The 16,146-nt window shown below is 36.0% G+C and overlaps 1 protein-coding gene across 1 annotated transcript in view; it reads right to left on the reverse strand.

Moving 5' to 3' along the window:
• LOC149276246 (leucine zipper protein 2-like) overlaps window positions 1-16,146 on the reverse strand; it is a 115,299-nt gene that overhangs the window by 26,611 nt on the left and 72,542 nt on the right. The window contains exon 10 of the mRNA XM_089503814.1: window positions 8,118-8,213. Coding sequence (XP_089359940.1) covers window positions 8,118-8,213 — 96 coding nt within the window. The remainder of the gene's footprint in view (window positions 1-8,117; window positions 8,214-16,146) is intronic.

A 16,146-nucleotide genomic window follows, 5' to 3' on the forward strand; every position in this document is an offset into this window, starting at 1 on the left:
ATGTAGGTCTCATTACTCATCGCATTTAGTGCATGTTGCCTTTTATACATAAATCCATTTGTTTATATAACAACATGTATGAACTCTTTCAATAAACCATATAAACTGTTCTGTGTTTTATAATAATTCTGCTTTTTTTGTTAACATCTTGAGCTGGAAATCTTTAAATGACTGGATAAGACCATTTACAAAGACAGTTGAAAACTTGTGATCATTGAGCGTCACAAAGTGTGTTCCACTTTATTATTTAATATTTTAATATGCCCCTCACCATCCCTCATAATTGAGGTTTGAGCTTTGGTCCTAAAGCACTCTAATACTAAAGGTTTTCACAATGGCATTGCATATGGCAAGTTTGTTCTTTAATTAGCTCAGTTGGATCTGTTAGAAAGGCCAGGGCTTATTTTCTAGACGCAAAGATACCAGGTCAGCCATTTTGGACTGCCAGAGGGTGTTACATAGGCTTAGGTTTGCCCCATTGTGCACTAAGGTCAGATTCATGTAAATTTGTAGCTGGGTAGAGGTGATATACACAAAAAATGGCAATACAAGAAACTGTGATGTCAGCCTCTCATGTTCATATGGAAAATATATGAGACAAATTAAATATCATTGGGCAACATTAAGGAGGTACTAGAATTAGATCTATTAAGGGTTCTTCAGGACTATAGTCCAAGAATACAAAAAAAAAAACAGATACAATCATAAATTCACTTAGATAGTGCTTTCTCTAAACCATTTTTACTATTTTTATAAATGCAAATATACCCCATTAATCACATGTGCTTAATTCTGTATAAAGACATCACTATTCCTCCATGAATACTAAGTATTTGTTAGGTATTTAACTTTTCTCACATTCAGTTTCCGGTTTGCTTTCCGTTTTACTGTGACTATTTTTTCCGGAAATATCACCAACATCCATAAAAATATATCATAAATATAAATAAATATAACTAAATTCATTTTTAGAACATATTTGGTTGTAATATCATTACAAAATTGAAATACACAAGGGATCCAGAAGATGGCTAATGAAAACATAAATTTAAGCAATTTCCATGTTGCATTGGTCTGATTGGCACTGTAAGTTAATTATGAATTGAAATGCTTCTGTTGCTAAGAAACATTCTTGATGATTTGGTTGGCTGGTCAAAGTTTCAGGCTTTGTAATAAATTTACAAATCTTCAAGAATGAGCATTTTAACTAAAGCATGGGTGAACATGTCTTCCGAAAGCTATGCACATAGATTTCCAGTTTTTGGCTTTAATAATACAATGTAACACACCAAGTGATGGATTATCCTCAACGGACAAGCACCCAGAGGCCCTGAAACTTAGGAGTCATTGAAGCTCGAAGGAAATGGCATAATTTGATATCTAAAATTCTTAAATGTGGCCCAACTGTACACAGTCTAATGAGAGACAATACCAGTATGTGTCAATGGGCAGTACCATGCCAGTGGTAACTGGTACAAACGAAAAGTGAGGGTAAGGGGTGGCCTATAGAAAAAAAGGTCACACTGCAGCAGGGTTCAAAAACAGTACACAAAACCTGAGTCAAGATTACAGAGAAGAGGAATAAACCCAACGCAATGTTGACCTAACATAGAACACCGATATGTGTTATGTAAAAGTGGGAAATAAAAATACTTACTAAAAATGGGGGATGAATACACTTACTAGGCAGTAACAATGGAGATAATTGTGGCTCCAATAATACAGATGGCGAAACTAAAAGGCAGATAAGGAACACTAAGCAATAAAGTAGGTTCCGAAAATGATGATGTTTAATGTTGTAGTAGGAACAGTAATGCACGCTGGATGTACAAGCAGTGACTGAATCCAAATGCTGATAGAACAAAAGACAGGGCTATTCACGAAGTAGTCTAAGGGGAGTAGAGTCCACACCGCTAGAGATGAACTGGCATACAGACAGCGTCAAGCATATGCAATAGAAGATGCCGGTGAGTAGTGCTTTCAGATTAGATTTGGCACAGGCAGGCGGACACCTCTCTCTCTCTATGGAAGCCCAATAGGATCAGAAAGAATCAACCCGTTTTGTCCGGGAGACTTCTTCAGTGTTAACTGGTGCCTGAAGGGCACATCTGGACAGCCATGGACCCTATCTTACATGCTAGAAAACTAGCTGACCAACACTAGAGGGATTGTGAGATATTACAGTGCTTGAAATTGGCGCCAGCACTGAACACATTCTACACATAGGTATTAAAGTATGTTATGTGTGGTATTATGTTAAAAATGAATGTAAACATTATCCCTGGTCAATACTTAGGCTTTATAAAAAATGTATGCAGCAAAGCAATAACCATTTTGAAGGGGGTCCGTATCATATACTTCTTATATAAGCTTCCACGGGGAAAGCTATGACCAGGATATGATATATATAGAAAATAAACTGCTACATATACAGTATGAAAGCCGGTGTTACTTCTTTAGGCAGTGGCCGGTAAACTGCCAGTTACTAGTCATGGATGTCATGACCCTAAGAAAAAGATTTAATGTCCCTCAGGTTCTGGTATTCTATATGTCATCTGTTGAATCACAAGCTCATGGTGTTGTTCCTCAGTTCTTCTGTCATTCAATGACTTATACAGATAATCAAAAGCTATGAGTATTCACCTATCCTGTGTGTATTCTGTGAGTCATGAATTTGTACCGTCATGGTGTGATGTTTGCAGGGTCAATATTAAAGTTGTTATAATGAGTTTACATGGGCACTATCAATAACACCTATCACACAAGAGGTCATAAATCAGGAGGTCTATTTTTATTCGCAGTGACATAGGGTGAGTGAATTCCTTTATGAAAATTTACATTGGCGCCAAGTGTATACATGTGTCACGCGCGCCGCCGCGGCACTTACCTTTGGCGCTCACGTCGGCTCACCTGTTCCCGGCTCCTCCGTCGCTGCCGCCGACGCCGTGCACACGCGTCAGAGTCGCGGCTCTGCCTCCGCCACGATCCGACATCGGCAGGACAGTCCTGCCTCCACACCCTCGGCCGGGATCGCGCCTGCACGTCCTCTACGCAAACCACCGGGACCGCGGGTATGACGCGTCTGAGGTCTGCGTCGGCCGCGACGACGTCACGCGACGGACGCAACGTACGCTACGCACACAACGCCGCGGCCTGTATGTGAGTACCGTCTCCTATTTAAGCCCCATTTGTATCACAAATCTTTACCCGTTCAAAGTGTTATGCTTTTTGGGTGCGCTGTTAACTGCTATTTCTATATTGCCTTGTGTACTGACCTTTGCCTGTTATTTGACCACGATTCTGATCTGCCTGCCTACGACCCCGGACCTGTTTAACCGTTTTTGCATCTAATCTGCCTGCCTTGACCTCGGATACATTTGACCTCGCTGCCTGCCATTGCCCTTGATCACGGACCGTTTACTGGACTTCTCTATTTAGAGCATATATGCACAGTTGGATCCTCCTTTGCTACCTGACCCCGTGACAACATGTCAATGAACAGATTCTAAAAAAACAAATGTGGGGACATGGAAATAAAATATTTATACTAAAAAAAAACACTGAAAATAAATTTTCATTGGATCACAATTGTAGATGAAAAGACTGCATATGTTAAATGGGAAGAGAGTGAAATATGGGTGGAAAATGAGGAAGAGAAGGAATGAACTTGATGGACTTTGGTCTTTTTTCAACCTTATGAACTATGTTACTATGAGAAAAGGAAAGTAATATAAGAAACTGGAAAAAAGACATGTAGCATGTGTTACTAATCTATTTATTCCAATGGTGTCCTGACACAGACCAATAGACAGGAGGATATAGAGCGATGTGGATGAACAATCCTACCATATGAAAATAGAGTAGTAAACAGGTTGCTCTCCATGTGCTGTGGAACTATATTTCTCATGATGCCCGTCATTCTACCACAATGCATATCTATCCAATCATTGTAGAGCTGGTTTCCTGGCTAAACTCTATATAGATCAATTAATACCAACATTGCCATAGGTCTCTAGGCTTTGCACTGCGGAACACTCCAGTGCTTTTGAAGAATACACTTTTAACCATATTGCTTTTTGAAAAATGTTTGTTCTTTCACCTACACATTAGCGATGGGAATGTGCACATACATACTGTAGCTCATTTTGTAGAAGTATCCATTTTCTATCAAAGCAGAAATCCATTTAATCTTGATCAGCCTTGGTTTGTTCTGCTTTCTGTATTATTAAATATGGTCTACAACATGTGATATTATTTATGTCTCATACATGAAATCAAATCGTCCTGATGTACTGTGATTTTAGTTGACAACAAAGGAAAGTAATTTGGAGGTATTTATTTCTGAGGACTTGAAGGTAGATAGCTGGAGGCATTAGTATACAGAAGAGGCAACTCTCTGGTCATATTTCATCTAGAGTACTATGTACAGTTCTAGAGACCCCCATTTGTGGTATTCTGGAAGGACTTTAGAGAACAAAAAATTAGATCCCCTTTGTCAAAACAAGTGTTCTTCACTTCAGCAGACTTGAGAGATCAGTCTTCTAAGTCCCATCTTATTGCCAGAGACACACTAACAGCATCAGCACTTATCTACAGCATCAGCACGTATACACAGCCTATCAGCTGATATTCTACTTAGGAGTATCTTTAAAGACAAACCTTGTTTTCTGAAAATTCAAACAGGAGATATAAAAAGAACCTTTGTCTTTTCTTCATGAACCCAAAGTTATTTTAAGGGTTTACTCTTAAACTTCCTTTTTCTCAAGATCTTTATGACTATTCCTTGCCATTAAGTTGGCTCTCGTGTATGGTTAAGTTGCTGATTGTTGTTGATTGGCCCAGGCAACCTTTTTAATTTATATATATATTTTTTAATACTGCATTATAACATTCTAGGTTAACTGAACTAGGTTAAAAAATAAATACAATAAATACAATATATCATTATAGATATAACACACAATATCTCTTTAAAACATTTACCTAATACCAAAAGTATAAAATTTTATTTTCACTTTAAGAAATAAACGTTAGCTTTTTCCATTTCAGGCAGATGCGTGAGTAAATTCAAGTTACATGAGAGCAACGGGCTTTCAAATCCCCTCTATACATAAAACATTATTATTTTTTTTGTTTTATAGAGTAGTTTTATGACCAGCTCTAAATGTTAAATAATTTCCCTACACGTGTTCACACAATTTTTAAGCAACGGGAATTTTAAAGTATAATTTCTTCTACAAGATGCTGGTTTATAGAATCGAACATAGAATAACTTTACTGTCTACTAGAAATTAAAAAAGGGGAGATGGATACAACGAGTATTGCCATCAATCACCTAAAATATAATTATCATATTTATCAGTGCCATTCTAGAATTCCTTACAAATCATAAAGAGATGGAAGAACATACATATAATCCTATGTCTGCAAGAAATTTGGACAGATTTTCTTTAAACTAATCATCTCCTGATGGATTTAATTAAAGGTCAAACAATTTGGACCTTCTTTGAAAATGAATGCCATCATAGCTTACATCTACACAATGGCATTTAAAAACATTCCGCTGCTGCAAGCTATAGTTCAGAAATTCTACTTTACTGCAGAGTCCTTTCAACTTCCCCTGTCTATTCTTAAGGGTTTGTATGTACATGTTTATCTGATCCCTAACAGACAGATAAAACCATTTGCCATTCTTGTTTTTTTTTCTATGGATTTAGAATAATCGTGCCACGCTGCCTGAGCTATGACATTCCTTTATACAATCAAAATGTATGTTGTTACATGTAAGGTAATACAATTATCTGTTTTTGTTTATTTTTCTATTTTTTATAATATTTATTACATCAGTGATAAAATCAGTAATAGCAAAAAACAAAGTGGGATAAGGAAATCAGGTCTTTAAAATCCGCTTGAGATTTTTTCTAAATAGTTGTTTTTGACATTCAAATTTGATTAATGTTAAGCCATTACAACTGCGATTATAATAACATTTTTCAGTGTAATTGAGGATTATGCTGTAATATTTATTGCTTGTGAAGTGTCACTGGATTGTATAATTGTATAATTGACAGTCATAACTGATTCAAACAATAAACCAAAACAGCAACGTTTAAGGGCATGTACCCTAGAAAACATGGCTTAATCACATACCGTGAATTAATTCTCATGAGTTTACGCAGTGCTGGACTACAGATTGAAGTTGGCCCTGGAACTGAATTGACATATGTGTGGCAGCCTGCCAGATACACCCAAACCGTATGCTGCTCCTTTGCCCTTTTACAGCCTTACTGTGCATAACCTGCCAGCAGACCAGATCTGACAAGTGGTAGTAAAAGTAATTGTGTGGTGCCATCAGACACTGGTCCATGGGGTTTCCAGATGGCCAATTTGTATTACTGGCCAAATGGCATACTAATTGGGAACCTTGGTTATATTAAATATTTGGAGTCCATAGATGGGCCATGCACGTGTAAGCCTGGTTTTAGCCATCATTTCCAGCTTTTGCATAGACATGCCTACATGTTTTTTGCTTAAAATTGCCACATAGTCATCAGAGTGACTAGAAGTCATAGTATTGACTTTATTAAGGAAAGCTTTCTCAGCAGATGGTAGATGGTAGATGGTATATACTTGTATTGGTAGATGTCAATACAGTAAAGGAATTTACACATGTATGAGATAGGCATATGGCTCCTGAATCTAAGACGAGACCAACGACTGATTAAGGTCTGACTCTCCACATCAGGAAAAATGGGCAGACTAGACGGGCTTAATAGTTCTTATCTGCTGTCAAATTCTATGTTTCTATGTTTTTTATTATATCTAGATAACACGGAAAATAGGATATTTAGTCTGGCTATGTTTGTGTATACTTCTGAAAACATGTCCATCACCTACACAGAGGCAACAAAAATTAGACTCGAAGTTTATATAAATGGTGTTTGTATAAATTTCCCTCAGTAGAATGTTTAAATGCAGAAGTGGTTGCCAAGTCTTCATTATATTTGCTAATTTACTGGTTTTCTATCCCCAAAACGAATTATTTAGACATATGTAAAGATATTTACTCTGTCAAAACTGTTTTCATTTTGACACATCTAGCCCAATATTTTTTTCACATATATTGCATTCTGCATGCTACATACTGTATATATATACAAGTGCACAAAATATGCATCTAAAAGTGAAGGTAAAAAAAGAAATGTATAAAGTATAGGATTTAGGTTATAAGTAAATGATTAACTACAGCTTGATGATCCAGGAGTAAAAAAGGAAGTGTTCCCCTTTTTGGGGCACAATTTGAAATCACAATTGCCCTCTTTTGGATCAACAAAAAGTGTTGGGCTTGATGGACTTCTATCCTTTTTTGGCCAAAATTACTATTACAATGTAATGGGACTACACAACAAGCAGTTTTTGGATATCCCAGCTTGGCCTAGGGTATCTCCATTACAAGTTCATTAAACCACTTGTTTTCAGGATACACCTGGAGTCCTGGCCTGTTTGTGACCCTCGAGAACTGGAGTTGTGCAACCCTAGTGTAGACTCTGATAAACACCCATGACATTAAACTGTCAGCTAAAAAGTTTTATTAAACAAGCTAAGTGTATGTGAGCATTTTGTAAACTATGGCCAAATAAGTTATCCAAGCTATCAACATCCCCTTATCTTCAACATGTCTTTAAAATGGGTCCATGGACAAGGATCACTTCTTTTTTATATAATCTGGAATGGACATTACTAAATCTCTTGAGAAAAATATCGGGTCACAGAGTTCAGTCATGCTTTATATGTCATTGCTGAAAGAGATCCATAGTTCATCATCTGGAATATTGCTTTGCAAGAGAATGCTGTATCACAGCACAATAGGAAATCTACTTTCAGAAACACTATAAATGGCAAAATGATTTAGAAGCCTAAAAAAGATGTGAGTGTATTTTAACAAATATTAAAATATTAAATATATTTCAATCCATCTTGGAACACTTTCAGTTGGGAAATAATTTGAATTTACTTTAATAAAGCAATGCTCTGCTGGAAAGAAAAATGTTATGTAAAAACTTTTTTAAATAAACATAGACAAATACACCTTTATCAGTTTTGGTTTTTATGCTTACTTTGTGGGAGTCACAATTCTTGGGTTGCTGATGGGGTTCTTTCATTGTTAGCTCACTGTTAGTTGTGCTTACATTTAATGATATACTCCTTTGGTTCTGTAAGAAAAATAAAAAAAAACAGAAAAACTAAGCAGCTGTCAAAAACAAAGTATAGGATTACACACAGTAAGAGCTGGATTCGCCATATGTAAGAGTGTGTCAAAGGTAGCATTTGCCATATATGGTCATATTCTACTTAAAATATGAAGTAACAATATTAACAAGATGACAGAAGTAGAAGGAGCATAGACTATTTAACATATGTATTTTAATTGAAAGGGCTTCTAAACATTTACAGGACTTACATATTGTAAATGGTTTTTAGGACATATTCAAGCTATAGTAATGTGGATAAAGTGAAAAGAAGAAGGGGTATGAAGAATTTAATTAAATTTGTTTACACGGGTGATAGGAAGGTCAGGAATGAGACAAATAGAAGTGCAGCAGAGAGTTTTATAATATATCTAATCAGTAGACTGCTTAAAAATACGAATTTTAAAACATTTACATTCACATATGTAAGGTATTTATTCCATTTTATAATTATTGTTTTGCATAATCTAAATGAAAGCAGTGGCCTTCAAACATGGCCAAAAAATCAGAAAGTAAAATATTAAACATCAAAGAATATAAATATTTCCAAATCATTTAAGCAATGTGTAAATGAACTGATTACATTACAAGGCTACAGAGAAATTTAGAAACCACTCGGAAAAATAGGATATGTGAAATCATACATTGGGACATCGAAGATCAAGCTCACAAGTCAAGGTCTGGCAGCTCATAATGTTCCAATCAGGGTAAACCAAAAAACATATCCAGTGCTTGATCATTGGTTTCAAATCCCATTGTGAAAATGTATAGATGTGGGATACTAGGAAGCCATGGTAAATACCAACAGACACTATTTGGATGCTCTGGGCAGTAGCATTCTAAGTCTATGAAACAGAAAGCGTAGAAGTACCTGAAGCACCAAAGGAACTATCAACTAGTGGATACATTTAATTATCATTCAAGGCTAGCCATAGCTATAGGCAATATGCTGACTTTGCAAAATAGCAATTTTAATTTAAATGGGATATGGGAGTTATCCACGAAGATATAGAGTCTTGAAAAGACAGAAAGTTATTATTTTCTTTACACTCTGTATCATAAATTGATACATACTGCTGAGGGAACACAATAAAATTAATATATATATATATCAAAAAAGAGAATTGGTACTTTTTGATCAAATCATTTAATCAAGAAACAGTAAACACATTTAAGCTTCTCATTTGCAACTTTAAAAACTTTGCATGGTACAAGTTGGTCATTAAAGATAACAACAAATGGAAGTGGATTTTGTTGTTCAATTTTTCTTTGCATGGTCCGGCTACCATGCCATTGAAAAAGCATAAATGCTTTACACAAAGTGATTTTTTTTTCTTTTGCTCATGATAAACTAACTCTTTTCATTTTCCAAATACATTTCTTTGGACTGTAGGAAGTAAATTGATGCACTTATGTGCAAAACTGCTCTAGCTGTTCTAAGAAAATATGTGAATATAGTTTTTTTTTTGCGCCAAAAATTGATCTCCATTTATGTATGATTCACTTATAATTATTGTGTCCAGAACATTTCCCTTAAATGTTGAAGAAGGCGATGGTCGTACATTTGAAGCCATTTCTCTTGTATGTAAAATAAAATCTGTAGACAATGCTTGAATGAAAAATGGATTTTAAATGCAGATCTGTAGAACATTTGATTTGTCAATCACTGATCTAAATGAAGGTTTTAGATACAATCTGGTAATACATTATGTTGTTTGTTGTCCACAGATATGCATACTTTATGAGACAGAAAGGCAGATAAATGAGAGACATAGTTCAATATAGAAAAGTGTAAAGTTATGCATTTGGAGATGTAAAGTATATATTACGTTTGCAATTTGTAGGAATCTAAATGCACAATCCTACCAAATGTTGGTAAATGTGATGATTCGTAAAAAAATACGAAAAAGAGGCCAGATCCCCCAAGATCAAGTATGGGCAAAATGACTGCACTTTTGTGATGTCCTCTACCCGAATGGAGGATTGGGGGAGAGGAAGTAACCGCAAGCGCCACCATTTTGGTGGAAGTTCCTATCGTGTTACATCCGCAGGGATGCAGAATAAGAGAGCAGATTAAAGATAGAAGAGAAAGGAGAAGGGAATAGAGGAGGCAGAAGATAAACTATATCATGAAGAAGATTCAAAAGCAAAAGTGGTCAGGAGAAGCGAAAGTGGTCAGCAGAGAAAGTAGGGAAACATTTGGAGAGCTTGAGAGAGAGAGAGAGAGAGAGAGAGAGAGAGAGAGAGAGAGAGTAAACGAGGATGAGAATGTGAGAGAATGAGTGTGAATGTGGGTCCCGGGCAACAAAGTTTGTTCCTGAATTAAAATGTTTCAAATTTTTGGCAGAAGCAAATGGGCAGGGATTGAAATTCAATGTCTGAAAACAAATGGGCTTATTCATTAAAAAAAACAAATTTAAAAAAAGAATCATGCTTAGAAATATAAAAGAAAAATAATTGTTCTGTTGTGCCTATGTCTGAAAATCAATACTTCAATTTTTAGTAATTGGTTAGTCAGTCTATCCGCTTAATAAATACACAGCAATCATTGTTTTAAAGTTTGTTTATAATGAAAAGATCACACAGAGAAAATAATTTAAAATTAATTGCAATTGAGTTAGGTGTTGGAAGTGGTTTAAAAGCTAGGGATTTCTTTTCACCTGGAATTAATGGTTGATCCAAAGAGCTCCTGAAGGCTGTTTGGTAAGAATTATAAAGTGTTTAAGTCATGTTGCTGCAGCTGCAAGGCTAAAGATATTTGCTGCATAAATCAACCGAATGTATATAAGACACCATGTTGCAAACTCTCTAAAAAAGATGCATGTTTCAAGGTCCCCAGGATGGGGATAATTTAGCTGCAACCAGTCTCATGGAAATATTGGTTCCAAATGTGCCTATTTATCAACCTTTTTCCCCTACTATATGTTCATGTGCATTATAGACTGATGTAGATCATGTGCCAGAATATTCCATACTGTAACTTTCATACATTCATATGCACATAACATACAAACACAATTCTATTAATTAGGATTGAAATTCGGTATGGATTTCATACATGGAACATGGAGCAATCCTAACTATGTATGTTAAGAAGCATGCCCCATGTAAAGTAATATGTAGCCTGCACATGTTTTCTTGTATTTGGAGGGTCAATGTGAACTGTTAGTCCCTTTACTATTGTTGCTAAATTTCACATTTCTACTGGAAGGGTTAATGCCACTATTTTTTTTTAATTTTCAGCATGTCCTCTACCTTACTGTTTGAGCCCTTCCATTGTGTCAACTCTTTTTAGGATATAATAGTACATACATAAGGTCAACAAACAGTTAAACTAAATATCCATTAATATATATATAAAAGTAGTATTGTATTTTTTGTATGAATGGCATTGTATGTAGAATGTTTAGTTAAAAAAAATGTATGGATGAATGCAAAATGCACCAAATGTTTTACAGATGAGCCTTTCGTCCACCTTTACTGATCAAAGCCAGTAATGATCATAGGGAATTATTTAGTCCTGCTTCCTCAAATGGTAGCATTTCCACTAAAAATTGTGAATAAATACTTAATGGCTGCATGACAGATCATGCTGACATGTAATATGAGAAAAGGAATTCAACTGAAACTCATCACCAGTATTTTGGCCCAAGAAGATTCAAGACTGATTGGCCACAGCTCACAAACTTTATGGTTTCTAGCTTAGGCTGAGCTGGAAGGGGATTAGTTTAAAGCAGCTGCAAAGGCGAACTATAAAAGGATCTACTGAACAAACCACTTTATGTTATAAAATACATAGTATGCAAGCTGCTTCTCATGCATACTCTATATGTAGGGCTCAATGCATATTATATATATATCCTAACCCCCAAAATATCAACCTTGGGCTGATCCTGGACCTCCAAGCCACCAACTTAGTATTCATTCTATTCCACCCATGAATCAGATATAATAGACTTCATTTATGTTTATTCTCTTTAAAGACAAACTAAATGGATACATCATTTTAATGTGTCTATAAATTAGTTTGCCCTTTTTTTTTACTACCTTATACTTGTATAAACATCCTTGAAATGTTAATACTGACGTTAAGATGTCAGCAGCATCCAATATATCTACACAGATGCATCTTGCTGTTTCCTTACTGTTTTCTTTAAAATCTGTACCAACTCAAGACCTATACCTAATAAAATCTGTTGGCCCAATAAAAGCTGTAGCAAAAAACATGTGCACCTAGAGGTATGTAATACCTACTTGAAAATATAACGGATTCTGCAAAGAACACTGCTATTTATCTGCCCCGCGTATTGAATTGCACACCAGGTATTAACGCAGAACGGTCAGACACTTTGTAATGTCATAAATCAGTTATATATTCTGCTCATCTTTTTATCTTTCCATTTGCATGCTACATACTGTATATATATATACACAAGTGCACAAAATATGCATCTAAAAGTGAAGGTAAAAAAAGAAATGTATAAAGTATAGGATTTAGGTTATAAGTAAATGATTAACTACAGCTTGATGATCCAGGAGTAAAAAAGGAAGTGTTCCCCTTTTTGAGGCACAATTTGAAATCACAATTTCCCTCTTTTGGATCAACAAAAAGTGTTGGGCTTGATGGACTTCTATCCTTTTTTGGCCAAAATTACTATTACAATGTAATGGGACTACACAACAAGCAGTTTTTGGATATCCCAGCTTGGCCTAGGGTATCTCCATTACAAGTTCATTAAACCACTTGGTTTCAGGATACACCTGGAGTCCTGGCCTGTTTGTGACCCTCGAGAACTGGAGTTGTGCAACCCTAGTGTAGACTCTGATAAACACCCATGACATTAAACTGTCAGCTAAAAAGTTTTATTAAACAAGCTAAGTGTATGTGAGCATTTTGTAAACTATGGCCAAATAAGTTATCCAAGCTATCAACATCCCCTTATCTTCAACATGTCTTTAAAATGGGTCCATGGACAAGGATCACTTCTTTTTTATATAATCTGGAATGGACATTACTAAATCTCTTGAGAAAAATATCGGGTCACAGAGTTCAGTCATGCTTTATATGTCATTGCTGAAAGAGATCCATAGTTCATCATCTGGAATATTGCTTTGCAAGAGAATGCTGTATCACAGCACAATAGGAAATCTACTTTCAGAAACACTATAAATGGCAAAATGATTTAGAAGCCTAAAAAAGATGTGGGCGTATTTTAACAAATATTAAAATATTAAATATATTTCAATCCATCTTGGAACACTTTCAGTTGGGAAATAATTTGAATTTACTTTAATAAAGCAATGCTCTGCTGGAAAGAAAAATTGTCCAAAAACATGTGCACCTAGAGGTATGTAATACCTACTTGAAAATATAACGGATTCTGCAAAGAACACTGCTATTTATCTGCCCCGCGTATTGAATTGCACACCAGGTATTAACGCAGAACGGTCAGACACTTTGTAATGTCATAAATCAGTTATATATTCTGCTCATCTTTTTATCTTTCCATTTTTTATTTGTGACAGATTTTCCAAAAAGCACATTTATTGCCATTGCAAAATGCCTTCTGCCTTGGACCACATTATATGTTTTTCAATTTCCTTTTTTGTTTTTCAAATAGTTATAGTCATTTTCTTCAGTAGCAGTAAAACATATTTTTACACAATCTATTGTTTTCAATCCACTTTTCTACAACCTATTTCCTTGCTCCATTTCCTTTTTTTCTGGTAATTAGCTTTAAAAATAACCCCTGGTCACATACATTATGTGCAAAATTATCTGTAGGCAACACAACGATCTAATTTGGATTATATAATTACTATACGCGTTATACATTATGCGGCTGCTCAACTGGTGACACTTAATATTTGCTAATTCAAGAGTATTTTATTTTTCTAGGAGAATTTCAACTACAGTTTTACGTGCATATTCGTAGATGGTCCTTCAAGTAGTTTTTTTCAAGAGTCCGAGGTCTGAGAGAGGAGATAAAGAGACAAAGTCCTAGAACGTATTGAACACGTGCCTTAGTCAATATTGAAACCATTTAGTAGCTGGACCCAAGACAAAACACAGATGCCAGAAGATATCTGGCAAATTTTGGATTCATCAAAAATTGGCAAGACTTCACTAATCGAGCAGATGGTGCTAAACTTTATTTACTGTATTAAAAAATAGTTTTTTAAAAAAATAAATAAAAATTAAAACATAAAAAAACAAAGCATGGCCATCCGTCAAGAGCTTCCATTCACATTTGTGAAATTTGGAAATGTTAATGTTAAAGATGTATTATGCTGCATGTAGTTCTATTGTTGTGGTCAAATATATACAGAACAGAAAAATGAGTGACTACGACCAGAGCCGGCCTTAGGCGTTGTGGCGCCCTGTGCGGACTACTCCTCTGGCGCCCCCCCCCTCTGCCCCTTCAAACTACTCCCCCTCTCTACCCCTTCAAACTACCTCTGCCCCTTCAAACTACACCCCCCCTGTCCCTTCAAACTACACCCCCCCTCTGTCCCTTCAAACTACACCCCCCGCCACTTCAAACTACACCCCCCCTTCAAACTACTCCCCCCCCCTTTCCCCCTTCAAACTACCCCCCCCCCCCCACACTTACCTTGTTGCCGGAGTCCTGCGGTGAGAGCGGGAGGCATCCGTCTTCTCGCTCTGCCGGCATTTCATGTTGAGCGCCGGCACAGTGACGGAGTCACGGAGAGTAAGGGGCGCCGAACGGTTGCTGAGAACTTCACGAGCAACCGCTCGGAGCCCCTGACCAGGACTTGGATTAAAGCATCGTTTTTTTCTTTAAAACTTTATTTAACATGAATGATGTTAAATAAAGTTTAAAAAAAAAAAACCGATGCTTTAATCTAAGTCCCGGTCAGGCGCCCCTGCAACCATGGCGCCCTGTGCGGTCGCACAGGTCGCACACCCCTAAGGCCGGCCCTGACTACGACAGAAGCTAATTATTCACATATGTCCATGTGTTGGAATTAATTTTGACTTGAAAACAAATACAAAACACACAACACAAATTTAGTTCACATAACAATTAATAGGTCCAGTTTAGAATGTGGTTTAGTATCCATAGATATGACAATTCTAACTAGTTTATTATGTTCTCGACTACTTTAGATCGTGCTGGCAGAAATAAATTATTAATGTGTCACATTTCCTTCAGCAATTCCATTAGGTCCAGGTAAGAAGATCACCAGGACATCAACAGAATAGACAGCTGACATATATTTGATGATATATTTACTAACAATTTACAGGTCATCGGTCGATATATTTGACTGCATTTAAAAGACTAAAAGATACGTGTTTTATATACATCCCCTCTGACCCCACCATGTTATGATACACATAACACAGCATAGGTGCCAACTGTCCTGACATGGTAAGGACTGCCTGACTCCACAAGCTAGAGTTTTAGTAAAACACATTTTGAGCATGTTTGTAGTGGATAAAAGTTAAGTTATTACATGTAATATGAGTGGAGCATATGATGCCATTTTACTGCTTTGGTGTATGACACTACCACATTTTGTCGGGCCATTGTTGGAAACAATAGAAGCAGCAAGAGTTTCATATAGCTTTAAAGGACACAGAATAAGGAGCCTGTGACTTTTAACATATTTTTTTCTCCTAAAAACCATAGATCCCAACTACTAACAAGTCTGTGTTCAATACGTTTACATGCACGCACCCACTCTCCGATCATGTACTGTGCATCACAAGAAATTATTATATATTTGTATATTATTATTATTTTATTATCTTTTATTTATATAGCGCCAACAATTTACACAGCGCTTATATATAAAGCCTTAAATGTTATATTGTCATTGTTTTAAAGGCTTTGTGTCAAAAAAAGTAGTAAGATGGCTTTATAACATA

Source organism: Sceloporus occidentalis, unplaced genomic scaffold, assembly GCF_023333645.1.
Source record: "Sceloporus occidentalis isolate IW3139 unplaced genomic scaffold, rSceOcc1.0.p SCAF_243, whole genome shotgun sequence".
In the NCBI taxonomy this organism is placed as follows: Eukaryota; Metazoa; Chordata; class Lepidosauria; order Squamata; family Phrynosomatidae; genus Sceloporus; species Sceloporus occidentalis.